The sequence below is a fragment of the Typopeltis vanoorti genome, chromosome 9, assembly GCF_054136105.1.
Source record: "Typopeltis vanoorti isolate ZY-2024b chromosome 9, IOZ_Tvanoo_1.0, whole genome shotgun sequence".
Lineage (NCBI taxonomy): Eukaryota > Metazoa > Arthropoda > Arachnida > Uropygi > Thelyphonidae > Typopeltis > Typopeltis vanoorti.
This window is the reverse complement of record NC_143557.1, coordinates 141,782,782-141,803,758: the sequence shown is the minus strand read 5'-3', so window position 1 is coordinate 141,803,758 and position 20,977 is coordinate 141,782,782. Positions and strand designations below refer to the sequence as shown.

General features: G+C 36.8%; 1 protein-coding gene across 2 annotated transcripts in view; it reads left to right on the top strand.

Moving 5' to 3' along the window:
• The window catches only part of Nulp1 (Nuclear localized protein 1), a 362,638-nt gene that overhangs the window by 133,300 nt on the left and 208,361 nt on the right, over positions 1–20,977 (top strand). For both annotated transcript variants that reach the window (XM_090397712.1, XM_090397711.1), the window contains exon 5: positions 6,447–6,577. In XM_090397712.1, coding sequence (XP_090253838.1) covers positions 6,447–6,577 — 131 coding nt within the window. The remainder of the gene's footprint in view (positions 1–6,446; positions 6,578–20,977) is intronic.

The following is a 20,977-nucleotide window of genomic DNA, read 5'->3' as shown; positions in this document are numbered from 1 at the left end:
AATACAGCATGTGGTTCTGGGCTTTTTGGTCCTTGGCTCTTCACAAGGTCTGCGGGAGCTCCTACCCGCAATTCAGGAGAATCATTTTCCTGCCGTCATCGCTCGATGTTCACCGCTGCCAGATCGCTCTAGGCTCTTGGTAGCTACGGCAGAACCCCAGTGCCTCCGACGATGAAAAGTTCTTGATGATCGACCGGACAAAGGAATGTATGTCGGACTTTCCTCTCAAGATTGTTAGCAAGTAAGCCATTAATTTGTTGTAGTATGTTATGTGTATGTAACTCGAATTCGTAAAGGATTGAGAGAGGTTACTTGTTAACCAGCAGGGAAAAGTGAATGTGAAATAATGGAAAATTATATATTGTTAAGTATGTCTAATTCACAGGTTGATTGTGATAGTGTCTGAATTAGTGTCAGTTAAGTTTTGAATATATTGAAAGAAAGTTGAATGTAATCCCTCCTGGAATACTTATGCATACTTGTAAGCCAAGTTGTGTCATAGAAGACACTTTTATATCAAGACAAACCAGGGTTTTTCTGATAGTGAAAGCACTATAGTTTCTGTTGCTCAGATATCAAGTAAATTTGTGTGTTAAAGTGCTTTTGATTAAGTTAATCTTTTAAGTGATTAAGTTATTTTCTGCTAATGAAAGCACTATAGTTTTTGTTGCTCAGATAGCAAGTAAATTTGTGTGTTAAAGTGCTTTTGATTAAGTTAATCTTTAATTAACTTTTATGTGCTCTGTATCACATCTTTTAGTTTGATAATAAATATGTTTTTGTTTTGTAACTACCTGGTTCTCATTCCTTAGCCAATGCATTATCCCGAAAATATTAACAAGCCTGCGGGAATAGAATATAGTAACGAGCTACGACTTGCATATAAAGATATTGTATAGTGGTATTAACTTAACTTTTGTCATCTTCTCGCCCTGACTTTCAAACATAAAAAGATCAATTAAGTGGTGCAGTTGTTACAAATAAATAAATTTCTTAATTGACATTGTGCGATTGCTCAGGGACTGTTACGTTAGATACTTACAACATTAGGTCTAACTAACAACAGAAAAGGGGGGGAGAGAATAAGTTTAAGTAAGTACGCAGATAAATAAGCCAGGTCTACTTATATATTTAATTATTCAATTATTTGTTTATTTTTATGTTTTTCTTTTATTTTCCCCTCATCAGAAATCAGGTTTTGGTCAAGGTTGACCACATCAGTAATGCTAGCTTCCTATAGTGAATCTTGATGTAGCTTATATCCCAATCATATGTATATGTATTCCTGATGATGACTTTAATATAAAGATCAAAACATCAAGTGTTATGTTATTTTAATTTAAAGCAAATCCTTTTCCAAATTTGGAAAACGAATGTCTTCCAAATTTGGAAGAGGATCTCTTTAAGACCTCCATTAATCATAGACTACCTATATATGTAGTTCTAGAAGCATCCAAGATTCATGCTATGAATTTAGTTCTTTTTCTCTTACAATTTAAATTATTTTTTCTCTTTACTTGATTGGGTTGTTTTTTATGTTCCAAAGATATTTGTATGAATCCAGTGATGGATTCATACAAATCAGTAACTTAATAAATTTACTTACTTTATTTGTTCTTGATGGTGTGAAGTAATATAATAAATAAAATAACCTTTCTAAGCCTTAAAATGATATTCAGTCACAGTACACTTCTGTGTTTTCAATTTGGTTCTCTTAGCTCTTTTTACATTACAATACATATATTCCACAATTATGTCTGTATACCTACCTACCTGCCATCCAGCATTACAGCCCATTTGTGAGCCTTAGCCTCCTGTACAACTTATCTCCACAATCTTCTATCCTTAACTAATCTTTCCCCAGCCTTTCACTTTCATATTAGTCGTCTTGGATTATGTTATCAATCCATCTTATTTTGTAATCCAATCATATCTTTTTTCCCATTCCATGTCGATTGCCATTGAGTACTCCAAGGTTTTGTTTGTATCAGTTTCATAGCATAAAAATGTTTTGTGATTGGGTTGCTAGCCCAATGCACAACCCTCTTCCTTTATCCAGGCTTGGGACTGGCTGAAGTGATCACTACTCAGAGTAACCAACTTCAGGCACAGTTATGTCTGTATATGTTACCAAAAATATGAATGATAGTTTGTTTTATCAGTGAAGGCAACATAGTCAAGAAATGCATGATCATCATTTACCTATGATATCATTTTGGATCCATTTGGAGATGTTACAATTCAACATGAAGTTCTTAAAAGCTGAACCTGTTAGCCTCTCCATTCCAACTCCAGATTTACCTACAAGTGGGTCCTGTTAAGCTGTGACCTAATGGATAGTTAGTCAGATCCCAGTGGTGGAAGATTGGTCAGTGAGAAGATGAGTCCTGGAGCGATAGAGTAGGATAGTACTCTAGCTCTAAGCTGGAAGACAGTCTTACTAGTCCTTGATGCTATTCGGACAGCATCTAAAGAAGGCAGCATAAGAAACAATTTTTGGTCAACAATGGTATCTACAGCTTCAGTAAGTGAAGCTTACTATCCTCCACACTTCAAAACCAGGTCAGAAGAAGTTGGATATTTGATAAATGCAAAGAAGATAACTTCTCAGAAGCATTCTCAGAAACATTCCTTTAAAGTCTATGTGGAGTTCTCCTCTCAGTTATACAGCTTTGACCCCTTAAGCACCCCTAAGAGAAGTTACCATTTTGTGTTACGTAGCTGAAACATGAAGGCTTACAAAAAGAGGCACAAGAAGAATGCAAGCAATAGATAAGAAAGTTTTAAGGACAATGTTGGGGGGATGGAGATGGAATAAGATGTATGGACATTAGGAATATTTTAGGACTAGAAAATGTTGAATACATGCTTATGAAGATTTTTTAAGAACAACATTTCTAGAACTAGAAATATATTACTCCCAACAAATCTTTTCAGTTTCGATGTTATAAATATCCGTGTTAAACCATGCTTTCACTAGTTATTACGTTAAGAGTTATTATGTAATCACATCTCTCCAAGTATTGTAAAGTTATTTAAGTTCACTATAGTGCAGGAAGCAAATCCTTTTCCAAATTTGGAAAACGAATGTCTTCCAAATTTGGAAGAGGATCTCTTTAAGACCTCCATTAATCATAGACTACCTATATATGTAGTTCTAGAAGCATCCAAGATTCATGCTATGAATTTAGTTCTTTTTCTCTTACAATTTAAATTATTTTTTCTCTTTACTTGATTGGGTTGTTTTTTATGTTCCAAAGATATTTGTATGAATCCAGTGATGGATTCATACAAATCAGCAACTTAATAAATTTACTTACTTTATTTGTTCTTGATGGTGTGAAGTAATATAATAAATAAAATTGGGTAGGGATATTTTCATCCAAAGAAGGTCGAAGTTGGTCAATTCTAGGTTGGATGCTCTCTGGCAAGGTATCTCGGAGCAGATGTATGCACAGATGCCACCCTTGGGTCGAAAGGAGTTAAAGAATGTGTAGTTTGGAAGGTTGAGATGAATAGTGATGGAGGGAAGTGAGATTTAAGTTTCTGCCAGAAAGAGAAGGTGGGGCTTGGTAGACTGTAGGTGGCAGTAGACACTATTAAGTTTGGAATTTAGGTTACGTTATTGCTGAAGTGGATTTGTAGGGTTTTGTGAGTCATATGTTTGACTGCAGGGGTCTTTCACATATCCTATGCAGTACCTGCATACTGGTCAGCATAGTGGCATCACTTGGTTTTTTGCACCAATTTAGCTTGTCTACAGTCAATGGTCCAGCTGTAGTCACCATTTTGACGTTTTTCTGCAAGTTGTCTTCAAAGCTGGCGTCCTTGTTCTCTTTGTGTAAATGATAAATATGGTTGAGCACATATGCATGATTGCAGACAAGTGTCTTTGAACTTGTTGATTGCTGTTATTAGTTTTGATGTGCTTGTTGGCGTGTCGCAAGTCACTTTTACTAGGCGTGGAAAGTTTGTTCCATCCTTTCTTTTGTTTATGGGTCCTAAACGATGGCACCTGATATGTTTTTAGGATCGACGTCACATTCTTCTGCTAATTTGATGTCTTCTTTCAGTGCTTTTCCACTTTCTTTTGGAAAATTCAAAATTATGGCATCGAATTTTATGTTTTTGGCCTCCATCGAGTCATGCACCTTCTATGCGATTATTTCACGGAGTTCATTCTCAGGGAAGGGTGAACTTGCATTGCAGCACTGATCATCAGTTGATTCGAGCTTGGTATATATGATATTACATTATTCGAGTTCAAAGAAATAATTGCATTAAGTTGCACAGATAAAAATTATTTAAAAAAACTTATGAAAATAATAAAAACTTTATGATATACACTGTCTGAACAAAAATATCTGATACCTGCTTGTCATAACTTGCATTCTAATATGAAAGGCATCAATATGGAGTTCATCCACTCTTTGCTGCTAATAGCCTTCAGTCTTCTAGGAAGGCTTTCCACTAGATTTTGGTATGCTGTTGTGGTAATTCTCTTCCATTTTTCCAGAAGAGCATTAGTGAGACACTGATGTCAGGTGATTCAGCATTCCAGTTCATCCCACAAATGTTTTATGGGATTGAGACCAGTGCTCTGTGCAAGCCAGTCAAGTTGGACACCCATCTCAACACACCATTCCTGCACTGACCTTGTTTTGTAGACAGGGCATTGTCATGTTGATACAGAAAAGGACCTTCATTGAACAGGTGCTATAAAGTTTGAAGCACAAAATTGTCTAGAATGTTATTACAGGCTGCAGTGTTAAGATTATCTATTTCCCATCACTGGACCAAGGGTCCCAGCTTAAACTATGAATAACAGCGGCAGATCATGATACCTCCTCTACCATACCTCATGCTTGGCACAACACATTCAGGCAGGTAGAATTCTACTAGCATCTGCCAAACCCAGACTCATTCATCGGGCTGCCAGATAGCAAAGTGTGATTCATTGCTCCAGATTTCTACTGCTTCAGAGTCAGCCCAGTGGTGGTAAGCTTTACACTACTACACCCATGCAAAGATCTTTATGCCCCTACTCACACCCTCCTTATACAACTTCCAAGTATGTCCTCTTGTTCTATTTCCTTTCCCCATTCGATGAAGAATTTCTTCCACGTTAATGTGGTAACAATCATTTGTCAATTTAAATGTCTTAATCGTATCTCTTCTCTTCCTTCTATTCACAAGTCTTTTTCTTTTCTTTGCAAACTGCATTTCCTCAGTCTGTCTTCATATCCCAAAGACCAGTTATGACCTTACTCAGTTTTTTCTGGATCTTTTCCAACATATTCTCATCACCATGAAAACCAGGGACTAAACTTCTGCACATTAATCTATACGAAGCCTGATCAAGGCCTTATACAAAGGAACCAGAACCTCTTTATTCCTGCAAATTAAGGTCCTCTGCATCATTGCCAAATCTAATGCGATGTCTTCACAACTTGTGCAGTGTGACTGCTGAACTTCAGATCCTTGTTCAGCGCCACTCTGAAGTCTTTTATGTCCTCAACTTCCTCCAAAATTTTCCCTGCTAAACGTATACTTTGCATCCCATTGTTGCCTACCAAATTTCAGAACTTACTTTGCACTTTGCATTGACATTCCATACTGTTGCCCACTCATACAATCTATTCAAGTCCTCCTGTAAAGCCACATCTGCTTGATTTCTTATCACTTTCTCCAGTTTTGTATCATCTGCAAATAGTTTTATATCACTATTTAAACCTATCCCAATATCATATTTTATGTGGCCTACCAGGTTGTGATTGTGCTGTTGTTGCTCCTACCCATTTCCGCTTTGCAATAACATTGCTTACGGCAGAAAAATTTCCTGAACATCCTATGAGTGTATGGCATCAAAAGTTACTTAGCTTTGCAGTATGGCCATTTTACTATATGAAGATTGAAAGACTGTGTACTTCTTCTTATTTGTGTATGAGCTATGTTTATAATGTATATAACCATTCCACTACTGTGAAGGGGAGTGTCCATATATTTTTGATCCAATAATGTTAAACATGCCCTAGAATTGAACGTTATGTAAATAAAGCTTGATAGCTAAACTGAAACTTTTCTTCTGATTTTGTTACTTATCAAATAAAAATTTTCACTTGTTACAAATGAGGAAACAGATGCTTTTTTCAAGCTCTGTATATGGAAGAATATATATGTTGTTTCCTCCCTTTCATTTATTACTCGATTTTGAAGATCGCATTTTCTTAGCCTGTCCTCATATGCAATTTTATAGGCCAATTATCATCTTGGATATTATCCTCTGCTTGATCTTTTCAGCTTTCTCTTCATCTCCTCTGAACTTAAAATGGCCACATTAGAGCACAAATGTGGTCTTATCAAAGTTAAGCTTGTTTGTTATATATTTTGTTTATTTTGTTGTAATTTTATGTGATTGCATTTTAAAGATATTTTTTTCTTTACAGGTATTTCTATGAACCTTCTTGAAACTAAAGATGATGTCATGTATTTTTCATTTGAGCACAGTAAACAGTATCAGACTATACAGCATCAGTTTTTAAAAGGCGTTGAAAGTTATAATCCAAATAATATAATGGTATGTGCAGGCCATTTTAGACTGAAGTACTTGCACTTGGATTATTTAGTTTTTATTATTATTTCATAATGATAGAAATGTGGTGATGTTTTTTACAGTTTATTAGAATATATAATGTGCATGATTTAAACTTATATTACTTAAAAGTTGCCTTTTCTTTAGAATTAGAAGATTCTAAAGAAAAGATTCTGTTCTAATTTTTCTCATAACTCATATCTGTGGTCTGTAATCTTTGATCAAGTGCTTTATTTCTATCCAATCCATTACTTAAAACTGGTTTGAACGTTGTCTTGTCTACTGCTAGTTTAGTGTTTTGGCTAATTTCTCTTTTATGCCACATAAATTTATTGAAACTGCTCTCCACCATACCAGTTATTCTTATTCTGTTGTCTATTTACAAATTTAATTTGCCATCTTCACTTAAGACTGTGCCTTAATGTTGACAGTTTGTTTTTCACTTGGTAAGACTATAATAAATTTAGTTTAATCCTTTATCCAAGTGTGAGCAAACAAAGTTTGCGCCTGAAAGTATCTTCAGGACTGGGGTAAGGTGGTACAACACAGGGCAACTCGTTGCAAAGGTGGAGCAAGCTAACATCACTCCTATCTCAGTATCTCCCATAATGCAAAACACATCTCCTTGTGGACATGTATAATGTTATGCATTGAGGGAAGGGCCACTACCCAGACTAGTTTCGACCTTTATTGAGGTCTCTTCAGTGCGAGCAGGCCCAAGTGGAGATACCAGGCAGAAGCAGTAGCAAGGTCATCTCTACCTACAGGAGTTGCCAAACCGTGTGCCAACTTTTTATTGATATTGAAGATACTTTCAGGTGCAAACTTTGTTTACTCACACTTGGATAAAGGATTAAACTAAATTTATTACTGTGCCTTAATAGCTGAAATATTTTACAAGGTCACTGAGATGCAACTGAAATATTCTGTCATCCTGCCTTTTTTTTTTTTTTTTTTTTTTTCCAAATATTGAACTTTCAAATACTGGAGATTTTTACAGCTTTGGTGCTGGTGTTGTTACATATATGTTATGTATGTAACACATATACTAAATATGTTGCAGCTGTTATGCAATTTAGTTAGAGAATCCTGGAAGCTTGTACTAGCATCATCTGCATAAAGCAAAGAGCTAAGTTTAATATCTCCAGTTCTAATATCAGGTTTAATGCCACTTTCTTTCACAATGCAATCCATATAAATGATGAATAAGAGTGAAGATAATGTGCATTCTTGTTTTGCACGTAATTTTACACCAAACCATTGTCCTGTATTTCCTTCAATTCTAATTACTGACTTACTGCTTAAATATAGACTATGTATTGCTGTGTGTAATTTTCCATTTACCGCATATAATTCTTGTGTTTAGAAAAGCTACTCTCTGGACACCTTGTTGTATGCCTTTTCCAAATCTACAAAACTTAAGTACAGATCCTTGCCATATATTTGTTTGAAAGTTCTGATCTTAACACCTCTATTTGGTCTGAACCCAGCTTGTTCTTTTCCAAGTTTCTCTTTCAAAATTTTGCTCAGCCTCTTTTCAAGAATGCTGGAATAAATCTTACCTGGAACACTTTGAAATTCCTGTGTAAATTTGACCTTCACATCAGGCCCTCTGAATTATGCAGTATAGACACTGCAATACTTTTATACCTCCATATTTGAGCATTTTTCATTGAATATCATCTATCTGCCTTTCCCCATTTGAGATTTTTGATGTCTTTTTCAATGTCAAATATTGATGTGTATTCTTGCTTGCAATCCTCTTGAAAATTTTCTACTAGTGTTCTGTCATTTTTGCTTGTTTCATTTAATAGTCTTTCAAAGTAATTACTCCAGATATCTAGGATATCCTTATCTTCAGTTCTCTTGTCTAATTTAATTGTTTAATTGCTCTTTCATTTTTCGCTGTATTCTTTTAGGACATCTGCTGACTTATTTGGTAGGAACTTTTAGTATGCTTTCTTCTTTTCCAAAACTGCTTCTTTAACTTCTTATGTCCACCATGATGTTCTTATTTGTCTGTCCTTGCAGATAACTTTGCCACACACTTCCCTTGCTGAATTAATCAATGTTTTTTTCAGAGTTGCTGCTGAGATCCCAAGGTTTGGTTTTTGTTTTCAAACTGTTTCATTTTTCTTCAAATGTTTGTATAGTTAAGTCTGGAGTTTACCTGTAAAAATTGCTCAAGTTTACTTCTTTTTAAAACTTTCTTACATACTGTTCTTTTCAATGTGATATTAATTTTTTATCCTACTTAAAACTTTGTGATGGTCACTTTCAATTTCAAATCGTCTGTATGCCACCACAAATACATGAGAGCATATAAAAAAGTATACAGATTATTTACATAAAATTTGTTTCAGAAAGATTTGATAAGAGATAATATTGCTCTCTCTCTTTCTCTCTCACTCTGATGTTTGGATATCTCAGTATTACTGAAGGTAAGAGGAGGGATGAGAGCTCTTTCTTGCAAGAGATCAGACAGGACTGAGTTTTGGTGGCATTGAAGTTTACAAGGTTATAATTGCCTGACTGTGATATAGTTAGGAGATCCAAGTTCAGATCACTGGTCATGGTAGAGCTTGAGGATTCTAATACTTGAGCACTACAAGGTTTGTTGAATGAAAAGGACGAATGGAGTGTACTGTCATCGGCAAAGCTATGGATAGGATTAGAAGTCTGAGAGAGCAGGTTATTTTATATAAGATGAAGAGAATGGGTGAAAGAACAGAACCCTGGAGTACTCCTGCATTGGTGGGGAAATCTGAGGAGAGTAAATCATCCACCATGACATGTAGTGAGCGACCAGTAAGAAAGTTGGCAATCCAGTTGCACAGTGAGGAAGGCAGACCATAGTATGGTGGTAAGTTAAGTAGGCCCCTATACCAAACCTGATCAAATGCTTTTGAAATGTCGAGGGCAACCACGTATGTTTCTCCATTGCTTGAGTCCAGAGGTAGGTGCAGAAGACAAGATCTGCTGTAGATTGCGAGTGGCAGAATTCATACTGCTGGTCACTGATTAGTTGATATGACTCTAGGTTGTTCAAGAGTTGGTTGTTGATGACCTTCTCCACAATTTTAGAGAGAAATGAAGAGAGAACAGAAATGAGATTCATTGGACTGACTTTTATCACCTTTCTTTGGGATGGGCTGGATGTGGACCTGCTTTCATGTTATAGGGTAGAAGCCAGTTGAATAGGATGGATTGAAGAGGAGGTACATTATAAGTGTTAGTTCTGGGGCACAATTTTTTAACACAATAGGTAGGATACCATTAGGACCAGATTCCTTGTTTGTGTTCAGGTTATCGAGGACACCATAATGTTCCAATGGGGTGCTTAAGAGTCAAAGCTGTATAACTGAGAGGAGACCTCCACATAGCCATTAAAGGAATGTGGAGAACCGACCAGGGCTTCTGATCTAATGTCCAATTCTCACCTTCTCGTGGTGCACCCTGTTGGGTATCTACCTGGATGCTGAACGAATGAGGATAGGCTGGAAATTTGGGATTTAGCTGACCAAATTGTATTCTTATTGGCTTTAACCAATATACAATATGATGGTACAACATGACAAAATTTCATGCCGGCTTGGGCGTCGTGCAGTTCAACAAGGCCCCCATTGTTTTCGGCAGGGAACCAGGGCGAACAGCAAAAAGTCAGCTACTGGAACAAATCTGAAAGCACACCCCAACTCTACATCACCAGAGTTAAAGATCGGTACTATCAACATAAGAAGCCTGAATGGCAAAGAAATGGAGCTAGCTGAGGAATTAGATAAGTACAGGATTGACCTAATAGGGGTGACTGAAACAAAAAAGATAAAAACTGGTGAGATATTTCTGAACAATAAATACAAATTATATTCAGGCAATGACAATCAAGGAAAAGAAGGAATAGCCATGGTATTCAACACAAAATACGAGGCTATCATCTTCTTGAATGGCAGGCAGTGTCAAGTAGAGTGATTTGGGCAAATATGAGAATGGGGAACTGGACAATGAGACTGCCTATGGTCCCACAGAAGGCTCCTAAGGTAGAAGTGGAGGAATTTTTTGAGACTCTAGAGAAAGCTACTAACACAATGAAAAAGGAAAACTTGGTCCTTGTTGGGATCTAAATAGCAGAGTAGGAACTGATTGTCAGCCATACAAAAATGTTTTGGGAAAATTTGGACAAAAGCGCAAAGCTAATAATAATGGCAAATACCTATTGGATTTCTGCTCAGGACATGGACTGGTTATTACTCACACCATGTACCAACATAAAAATGTGCACAAATTCACATGAAGAGAAGAGGCAAGGAATAAGAAAAGTGTCATTGACTATGTTACTGTTAATAATGATGTTTTCTCCCTGGTGCAGGACACCAGAGTGTACAGAGAATTGAAATTGGAAGCGATCACTATTTAGTCTTGAGCAGGATAAAATTGAATTTCATATTGAAAAGAATGACATGTAAGAAAGTTTTAAAGCGAATAAAAGTTGAGCAGCTCTCAGATGTGAACTGTAGACTAAAATACACAAAGATTATTGAAGAAAAAATGAAAGAGTTTGAGAACAGGAATCAAACCTTGGAGATTCAGTGACAAACCTTGAAGAAAACCCTGATTGATTCAGCCAGAGAGGAACGTGGTGAGGTAGTCTCAAAGGTTAGAAAAATCAGAACTGCATGGTGGACACAGGAATTCAAAGAGGCAGTGAAGGAAAAGAAGAAAGCATATGAAAAGTTCCTGGCAAATAAGTCAGCTTGTGCTCTTAGAGAATACAGAGACAAATGTAAGAAAGCTAAATATTGTGTAAAACTAGCTAAACAAAAGTAATGGGAAGTCTTTGTCAAGAACATAGAAAATAAATATCAAGAAGGTGGTAAGATATTCTGGATGTTGTTGAAGAAGTTTAGAAATGGAGGAAAGAGTGCTGTAAAAGGAGTTAGAGATGATAAAGGTGACATGAAAACGGGAGAAAAATATATCCTTGAAGTATGGAGTAATTACTTCGAAAAACTGTTAAATGAAACCAGCAGTGATGACAGCACAATGGTAACAAACACTGACCAGGCATGCGGTCAGGAATACATATAAATATTTGAAGTAGAAAAATCCATCAAAGGATTGAAATGCGGAAAGGCAGCAGGAGTAGATGATATTCGACCAGAAATGCTGAAGTATGGTGTTATAAGAGTCTTACAGTGGCTGCACTGCATAGTTCAGAAAGCCTGGACAGAGGAACGAATTCCCAATGATTGGAGTAGAGCTCTCATAGTACCCATATATATAAAGGGAAATAAAACTGAATGTGAGAATTACAGAGGTATTTCCCTAATGAGACTTCCTGGCAAGATTTATGCCGGTATACTTGAAAAACGGTTGAGAAGAATTGTGGAAGAAAAGCTTGGTGAAGAACAAGCTGGATTCAGGCCAAATAGAGGCTGTCAGGATCAGATCTTCACTTTACGACAATTAGTTGAGAAAGCATGTTGAGAAAGTTTTGTCGATCTGGAAAAGGCAAGCATATGTCAAGGTGCCAAGAGAAAAGCTATTCAATACACTACATTTATATGTTGTCGGTAGGGCATTATATCAAGCAATACTTAGTCTATATTTGAGTTGCAAGTCAGCAGCTAGAATTGAAGGAAGTACAGGAAGATGGTTTAATGTTAAATCTGGTGTGAGACAAGGATGTACAATATCCCCTCTGTTATTATCTATATGGATCACATTATGAAGGAAAGTGGTATTAAACATGATATCAAAATTGAAGATGTTAATGTCAGCTCTTTGCTTTATGTGGACGATGTTATACTTCTAAATAAATCTGCTACAAGTTTGCAAGATTCCCTGATAAAATTGAATAACTGTTGTAATAGATATGGTGTGAAGGTCAGCAATAAAAAGACAAAGCTATGAAAATAGGTAGAATCGTTGAAAATGTCAACTGTGTTTTGAATGGGGAACCTGTGGAACAAGTAAAACATTTCAGATACTTAGGCACAATTTTTAGTGAAGATGGTAAATTAATATGGAAATAGATAACAGAGTCAACAAAGCTGGTATTGTAGGAAGTCAACTGAATGAATTCATATGGAATAAGAGAGAAATTAGTCGGAACCCTCAATTAGCTGTATACAAGACAGTGTTCAAACCAGTTTTAACTTATGGATCTGAGAGCTGGGTCAGAAGTAAAACACTTGACCAAAGACTAGAGACTGCAGATATGAGAGTCCTGAGAAAAATTAGAGGTGTGAACAGATGGCATCAATGGCAATATCATATTAAAAACGAGGATATTAGGAAAGAACTTGACATTGTCAGCATCCAGGAATGCATTAGCAGAACTAATCTCAGGTGTATGGTCACTTAAACAGAATGGGCAAGGAAAGATTAGCAAAACAAGTGTTCTCTGCCAGGTTGGCAGGAAAATGACCCAGAGGAAGACCAAGATATAGGTGGATTGATGCAGTACAAAGTGCCTTAGATGATAGAAATATAAGATCTGGTAATGATGTTGGAGTCTTGACAAGTAACAGACTCATTTGGACGAAAATTGTAGATAGGAAGTTAGTAATGAGGTAAATTTTTCATGAAGTACTATGATATGCTGTGCACCCCTTAAGGGTACATGTCAGGAATTTGATGATGATGATGATAATGTTCCAATATAAAGGTGTGCACAAGTTCACATGGAAAGAAGAAATAAGAATAATCGCCAACCGGAGGCAGAATAGAAGTAGCATTGAGCCCTGCTACTTCTGTTGCATGTACCAGATTGATAGTTCTTAGTGAGGTCATCTTTACTGACACTTCCTCTGACACTATAATCAAATCTAACACTCTTTGACCTTGAGTTCCTTCTGTCACTTGCTGTTTGAGGAAGTTGTCCTGCAACAGTAAATGCATTTTTCATTCTTCTCATGAGATTCTTCTGCTACCCAATCAATATTTGAATAATTAAAGTTTCCCATTATGAGTACTCTTTTCACACTCATCTTGCCCTATTTGGTGATGCATTTCTTCATCACTAGCAACCGATCCACCAGGTCTCTAACAACACCCCACTATGTAATTGATCTTGTTAGATTCCATCTCACACCGGATGGCTTTAAACTCACTGCTTCATGAAACTTGATATGGTGCAGCTGCTAGTACTTTTGATTCATAATATGAAATCTGATAGTATTGGGGTATTGTCAAGTGATAGACTAATAATGTAAAACTTTTCATGTAGTACTATAACTCTCTGAAGTGGGTTATGGGATATTATTATTTCTGGTATGTATCCTTGAGGATGCATATCAGAAATTTGATGATGATTATGTTTTTAACTGAATGGGTTCACTGTAAATGTTCAATATTGCTTGTAAACATCTGTAGTAGTAAGCATTCGTTTGAGTGCTGTTTCTGAATAAACATTATATAAAAGTGATCAGATATCTGTGACTATCCGATTAGAGGCTATTTAGATATCTGTGCTGATATCTGATTAGCCTCTACTGAATTCTTATTCAGTTGAAGCAACAGATCTTGGTTAGAAGTAGCATTGAGCCATGTTGCATATACCAGATTGATAGTTCTTAGTGAGGTCATCTTCCTAGGTGACTTTAATGTCCCCCAACTGTAACTAGCTTCACTTTTCCAGCACCATCAAGTAAGCTAGATGTGACATGGCAATTTTTGCTATTATCAATGTCCTGACACAAATCAAACATATACTTACCCGTATTCCTGATATCATCCTCTCTACTTTCAAATACTCTTGATCTGATTTTTTTAACCAGTTCTGCTTTCAGATACATTGTAGAGGTCATTTCTCTTCTCAGAAACTCAGATCAATTACATTTCCACTCTCACAGAACATCCCCCCCCCCATCTGATCACACCTATCCTTGTGTCCTTTGACACTATAAAGGAACCAAGTGGGAATGACCAATAGAACTACTACTAGCTTTCCATTATCTGACTATTGCTTCCACTTCTCTCACTCAGACACCTTCACTGAGCAAGTCACAGAAATTATCATCACTGGCATAAAGGCCTATGCCTCCAATTCTACCCAAAATTCTTGTCCATCTTCCAAGTCCTGGTTCAACAGAAGATGTATGAAACCAAGTAAACTAAAAAAAGATACTTACTGTGTGTGGCTTGAAACAAGAATCTCAGTTTCTTACTCAGCCTATGCTTCGAAGCATGCAATAAATGCTAAACAACCATCACCAAATCCAATCCAACTTCATAAAGACCAGTAGCAGAAATTCATTTGCATCCAAACAAAAACCTATGTTTCCTGGTTCCCTGCAAAGGCCACTGGCCATACATTCTAGTGGTGAAATTTAGATCAGATGTCAAGAATGTAATTAGTCTATTTTGGGACATTCCCTAGTGAAGTGTAGGCTTTTGATTAAGAGAAGTTACATCATCCTCATCATCAATCATCATCATCAAATTCCTGCCATGTACCGTCAAGGGGGTGTACAGGATATGATAGTACTACATGAAAAAAATTACATCATTACTAACTTCCTATCTACAATTTTCCTCCAAATCAGTCTGTTACTTGTCAAGACTCCAACATTATCAGATCTTATATTTCGGTCGTCTAAGGCACTTTGTACCGTATCAATCCACCTATATCTTGGTCTTCCTTTGGGTCGTTTTGCTGCCAACCTAGCAGAGAACACTTGTTTTGCTAATCTTTCTTCGCCCATTCTGTTTAAGTGACCATACCACCTGAGATTAACTCTGCTAACGCATTCCTGGATGCTGACAATGTCAAGTTGCTTCCTAATATCCTCGTTTTTAATATGATATTGCCATCGATGCCATCTGTTCACGTCTATAATCTTTCTCAGGACTCTCATATCTGCGGTCTCTAGTCTTTGGTCAAGTGTTTTACTTCTGACCCAGCTCTCAGATCCATAAGTTAAAACTGGTTTGAACACTGACTTGTATAAAGCTAATTTAGTGTTCTGACTAATTTCTCTCTTATTCCATATGAATTTATTCAATTGACTTCCCACCATACCAGCTTTGCTGATTCTGTTGTCTATTTCTATATTTAATTTACCATCTTCACTAAAAATCATGCCTAAGTAGCTGAAATGTTTTACTTGTTCCACAGGTTCTCCATTCACAACACAGTTGACATTTTCAATGATTCTGCCTATTTTCATTGTCTTTGTCTTTTTATTGCTGACCTTCATACCATATCTATTACAACAGTTATTCAATTTAGTCAGAAAATCTTGCAGACTTGTAGCGGATTTATTTAGAAATATAACATCATCCGCATAGAGCAAAGAGCTGACATTAACATCTCCAATTTTGATATCATGTTTAATACCACTTTCCTTCATAATGTGATCCGTATAGATAATAAATAACAGAGGGGATAATGTACATCCTTGTCGCACACCAGATTTAATATTAAACCATCTTATTGTACTTCCTTCAATTCTAACTGCTGACTTACAACTCAAATATAGACTAAGTATTGCTTGATATAATGCCCCCATTGACACTATATAGCTGTGGCATATTGAATAGATTCTCTCTTGGCACCTTGTCATATGCCTTTTCCAAATCGACAAAACTTAAATACAGATCTTTGTTATATTCCCATGCTTTCTCGACTATTTGTCGTAAAATGAAGATCTGATCCTGACAACCTCTATTTGTCCTGAATCCAGCTTGTTCTTCACCAAGCTTTTCTTCCACAATTCTTCTCAACCGTTTCTCAAGTATACTTGCATAGATCTTGCCAGGAACACTCAGTAGGGAAATACCTCTGTAATTCTCACATTCAGTTTTATTTCCCTTTTTATATATGGGTACTATGAGCGCTCTACTCCAATCATCGGGAATTCGTTCCTCTGTCCAGGCTTTCTGAACTATGCAGTGCAGCCACTGTAAGACTCTTATAGAACCATACTTCAGCATTTCTGGTCGAATATCATCTACTCCTGCTGCCTTTCCACATTTCAATCCTTTGATGGCTTTTTCTACTTTAAGTATGGATATGTATTCCTGACTGCATGCCTGGTCAGTGTATTTTACAGTGGTAAAAAACACTGACCTCTAAGCTTCTTCAACAACCTCCAGAATATTTTGCCACCTTCTTCATATTTATTTTCTATATTCTTGCCAAAGTCCTCCCATGACTTTTGTTTAACTAGTTTTACACAGTGTTTTGCATTCTTGCATTTGTCTCTATATTCTCTAAGAGCATAAGCTGACTTATTTGCCAGGAACTTTTGATATGCTTTCTTTTTTTCCTTCACTGCCAATTTAACTTCCTGTGTCCACCATGGAGTTCTAATTTTTCTATCTTTGCAGACAACTTTACCACATCCCTCTCTAGCAGAATTAATCAGAGCTTTCTTCAAGGCTTGCCACTGAATCTCCAAGGCTTGGTTTCTGTTCTCAAACTCTTTCATTTTTTCTTCAATAATCTTTGTATACAGATCACATCTGACAGCTGCTCAACTTTTTTTCGCTTTAAAACTTTCTTACATGTTATTCTTTTCAATATGAAATTCAATTTTATCCTGCTCAAGACTAAATAGTGATCGCTTCCAATTTCAAATCCTCTGTACACTCCTGCACCATGGAGAAAACATCACTATCAACAATAACATAGTCAATGACTTTTCTTATTCTTTGCCTCTTCTTTCCATGTGAATTTGTGCACATTTTTATGTTGGTACATGGTGTGAGTAATAACCAGTCCATGTCCTGAGCAGAAATCCAACAGGTATTTGCCATTATTATTAGCTTTGCGCGTTTCTGCAAATTTTTCCAAAACATTTTTGTATGTCTGATAATTACTTCCTATTCTGCTATTTAGATCCCCAACAAGGACCAACTTTTCCTTTTTCATTGTGTTAGTAGCTTTCTGTAGAGCCTCAAAAAATTCCTCCACTTCTACCTTAGTAGAGCCTTCTGTGGGACCATAGGCACAAATAAGTCTCATTGTCCAGTTTCCCATTCTCATATTTGCCCAAATCACTCTACTTGACACTGCCTGCCATTCAAGAAGATGATCATCGTATTTTGTGTTGAATACTATAGCTATTCCTTCTTTTCCTTGATTGTCATTGCCTGAATATAACATTTTGTATTTATTGTTCAGAAAGATCTCACCAGTTTTTGTCATTTTTGTTTCAGTCACCCCTATTATGTCGATCTGGTACTTATTTAATTCCTCAGCTAGCTCCATTTCTTTGCCATTCAGGCTTCTTATGTTGATAGTACCGATCTTTAACTCTGGTGATGTTGAGTTGGGGTGTGTTTTCGGATTTGTTCCAGTAACTGATTTTTCGGTGTTCGCCCTGGTTCCCTGGTGAAAACAACGGGGGCCTTGTTTAACCGGGCGACGCCCCAGCCAGCATGAAATTTTGTCATGTTGTACCATCATTTTTTATTTTGGTTTAAGCAATAAGAATACAATTTGGTCGGCTAAATCCCAAATTGCCAGCCCATCCTTATTCGTTCAGCATCCAGGTAGATACCCAACAGGGTGCACCACGAGAAGGTGAGGATTGGATATTAGGTCAGAAGCCCTGGTCGGTTCGCCACATTCCTTTAAAGTCTATGTTGAGTTCTCCTCTCAGTTATACAGCTTTGACCCCTTAAGCACCCCTAAGAGAAGTTACCATTTTGTGTTACATAGCTGAAACATGAAGGCTTACAAAAAGAGGCACAAGAAGAATGCAAGCAATAGATAAGAAAGTTTTAAGGACAATGTTGGGGGGATAGAGATGGAATAAGATGTATGGACATTAGGAATATTTTAGGACTAGAAAATGTTGAATACATGCTTATGAAGATTTTTTAAGAACAACATTTCTAGAACTAGAAATATATTACTCCCAACAAATCTTTTCAGTTTCGATGTTATAAATATCCGTGTTAAACCATGCTTTCACTAGTTATTACATTAAGAGTTATTATGTAACCACATCTCTCCAAGTATTGTAAAGTTATTTAAGTTCACTATAGTGCAGGATGCAGGATACTTTTGCAAACAAATGAAGTCACATGGATTTGCCTACTACTACCTTTTCTGCGGCTTCTGTAAGTTCCTTTTGAAAATGGCAACGTGACGTTGCCGAAATATCGGAAATATTTATTGAAGTATAATTTAATTTATATTCGGATCTACATTGTTCAATTCCCTAAGTGATTTAGAGATGTCATTAAATGTGAGTGGTATCAGGCAAAGGATCTTGAATGTAGCTATGGAAGTAAGCAGAGTTGATGGTATGCTTGAGTGCATGAAAGATGATGTGGCTGACGTGAGACAGTGGGTGAGCGGTAAGACAGCAGATGCACAAAGTAGTGAAAATGCAATTGGGTAATAGGAAAGTAATTGAAGATGAAAGTAGAGTTGGTAAAGATGAGGCAGAGATTAAGCATATGAGGAATCATCTGAGGAGAATTTGAGAGTGGTGCCTGTCACCTCTAATCATTGAATGAGGATTCAATGATTAGAGGTGTGGTGAGAGAGAGAGAGAGAAGGTGTGTGAGGTTTGTTTTCCAGGAGGTAGAATAATAGCAGGGTGATTGTATTGGATAAGAGAAATAAGCAAGCAAAAGAGTTGGTACTGGTAGTTGGCACAAATGATTTGGTTGTAACAAGGGAATATAAAGATAGATGTCAGGGACATAACTGTTGAGGAGAGTGAAAGATAGTGTAGTAGGTGAGTAGTCAGCATGTTATCCAGGTGTGATCATGATGAGTTGAGAAAGTGATCAAAGATTATGAATGGTATGCTGAATAGAGTTATATGAATAGAAAGAAGTTCATTTTGTTAATGTGTGGTGTGAATTTGAGGAATGGATGGAGATGTATAAAAGAGATGGGCTACATTTAAATGGATATGGTGTGAGTCAGCTGGAAAAACTGTTGCTGCATGAGAAAGTAATGACTGAAATGAATGGAAAACTTGAGGAAGTAAGAGGTTCCATGGAAAAGCAGGAGAGTAGAGTAGAGTAGGAGAGTTTGCAAATGGGGGATATGAGTGGCGTGAATGAAGAGAATGAGAGAAAAGAAACACAGGATGTACAAGGAAATAGGGTTAGGTGTCAGGGTAGACATGGAGCGCTGTGGGAGAAGTATAGGTAGATGATGGTTTCAGGAGTGGATATGTGAGTGTGCAAGAAAGTATTAAGATATTCAAGGATATGGAGGGGGGGTTACATTTAGATCTGAGGAGAGGTGGGATATCAGTGATGATAGAGAGGAATGTCCTGGGAGAGTATGGAAGAGTTATATCCAAGAAACGGGATTTGTTATAGAACCAGAAATGAGCTAGTGTATATGTTTACAAATGCCAGAGGTATTGAAAATAAGGAGAATGAAATTGTAGCATTCATAGAGGTCATTTATGCAAAAATTGTTGGAATACATGAGACGTGGTTTGATTAGGATGACATTCTGACAGGAATAGAGATGGAGGAATATGCAGTTTTTTGTGAAGTCAGACATGACAGAAAGAGAGGAGGAGCGCTATTGATTATGGCAGAGGAGTTGTGCCATATAAGGTGGAGATACAAGGGGATAATAGTGACAGTGGTTTGAAGCAGTATGATGTGATAGAATAAAATATTCAGCAGGGTGTTGCTAAAGACTTGGTAATGTGGAAGGTGACAAGAAGAAAATGTATAGGCAAATTGGTCTGGCTAATAAGAAAAGGGCAATCATTATGGGCAATTTCACTTATGTTAATATGTTTGGTCTGGAACCAAACAGAATGAATTTCTTGAATTTTTGAGGAACTTTTTAAACTGTCTTAGGCAGTATGTAACAGAGGATACACAAGGTTCAAGGATCTTGAATTTATCTGATTAGAGGATATATTATTGTAAATGAAGTATCAAATCTTCCTCCAGTTGGTGATAGTGACCATGAAGTGATCACTTTTGTGGTGGCTAACCTTATCAGAACTTTTGTGAGATAGGGTTATATGTGGACCTATAGAACTTGAGAGCAGTGGGAAGAGCCACTGATGGTGAATGAGTGAGCAGAAGACATATGAGGAATTGAGTAAACTTGATGTCCGTGAAGCCATGGGACTTCATGGTCTATCACCATATGTCTTGAGGGAATGTTCCAACAGCTTTAACTTACCTTTTTAACAAGTCTTTGATTATCTCAATTCTAAAGGAGTGGAAAAAGAACAAAATTGTTCTGCTTCATAAAGGGTGTGATAAGACAAGGCTTTGAATTATAGGCCAGTCTACTTGTCTGGAGTTGTGGGTAAGATATTAGAGGCTAGTGAGAATGAGGATTCAAAACTGGGTTGACAGCAGCAGAATTCTCTTTGATGGACAGATGAATGGATTTGCTAAAGGAAGATCATGTTTTACTGATCTGCTTACTTATTA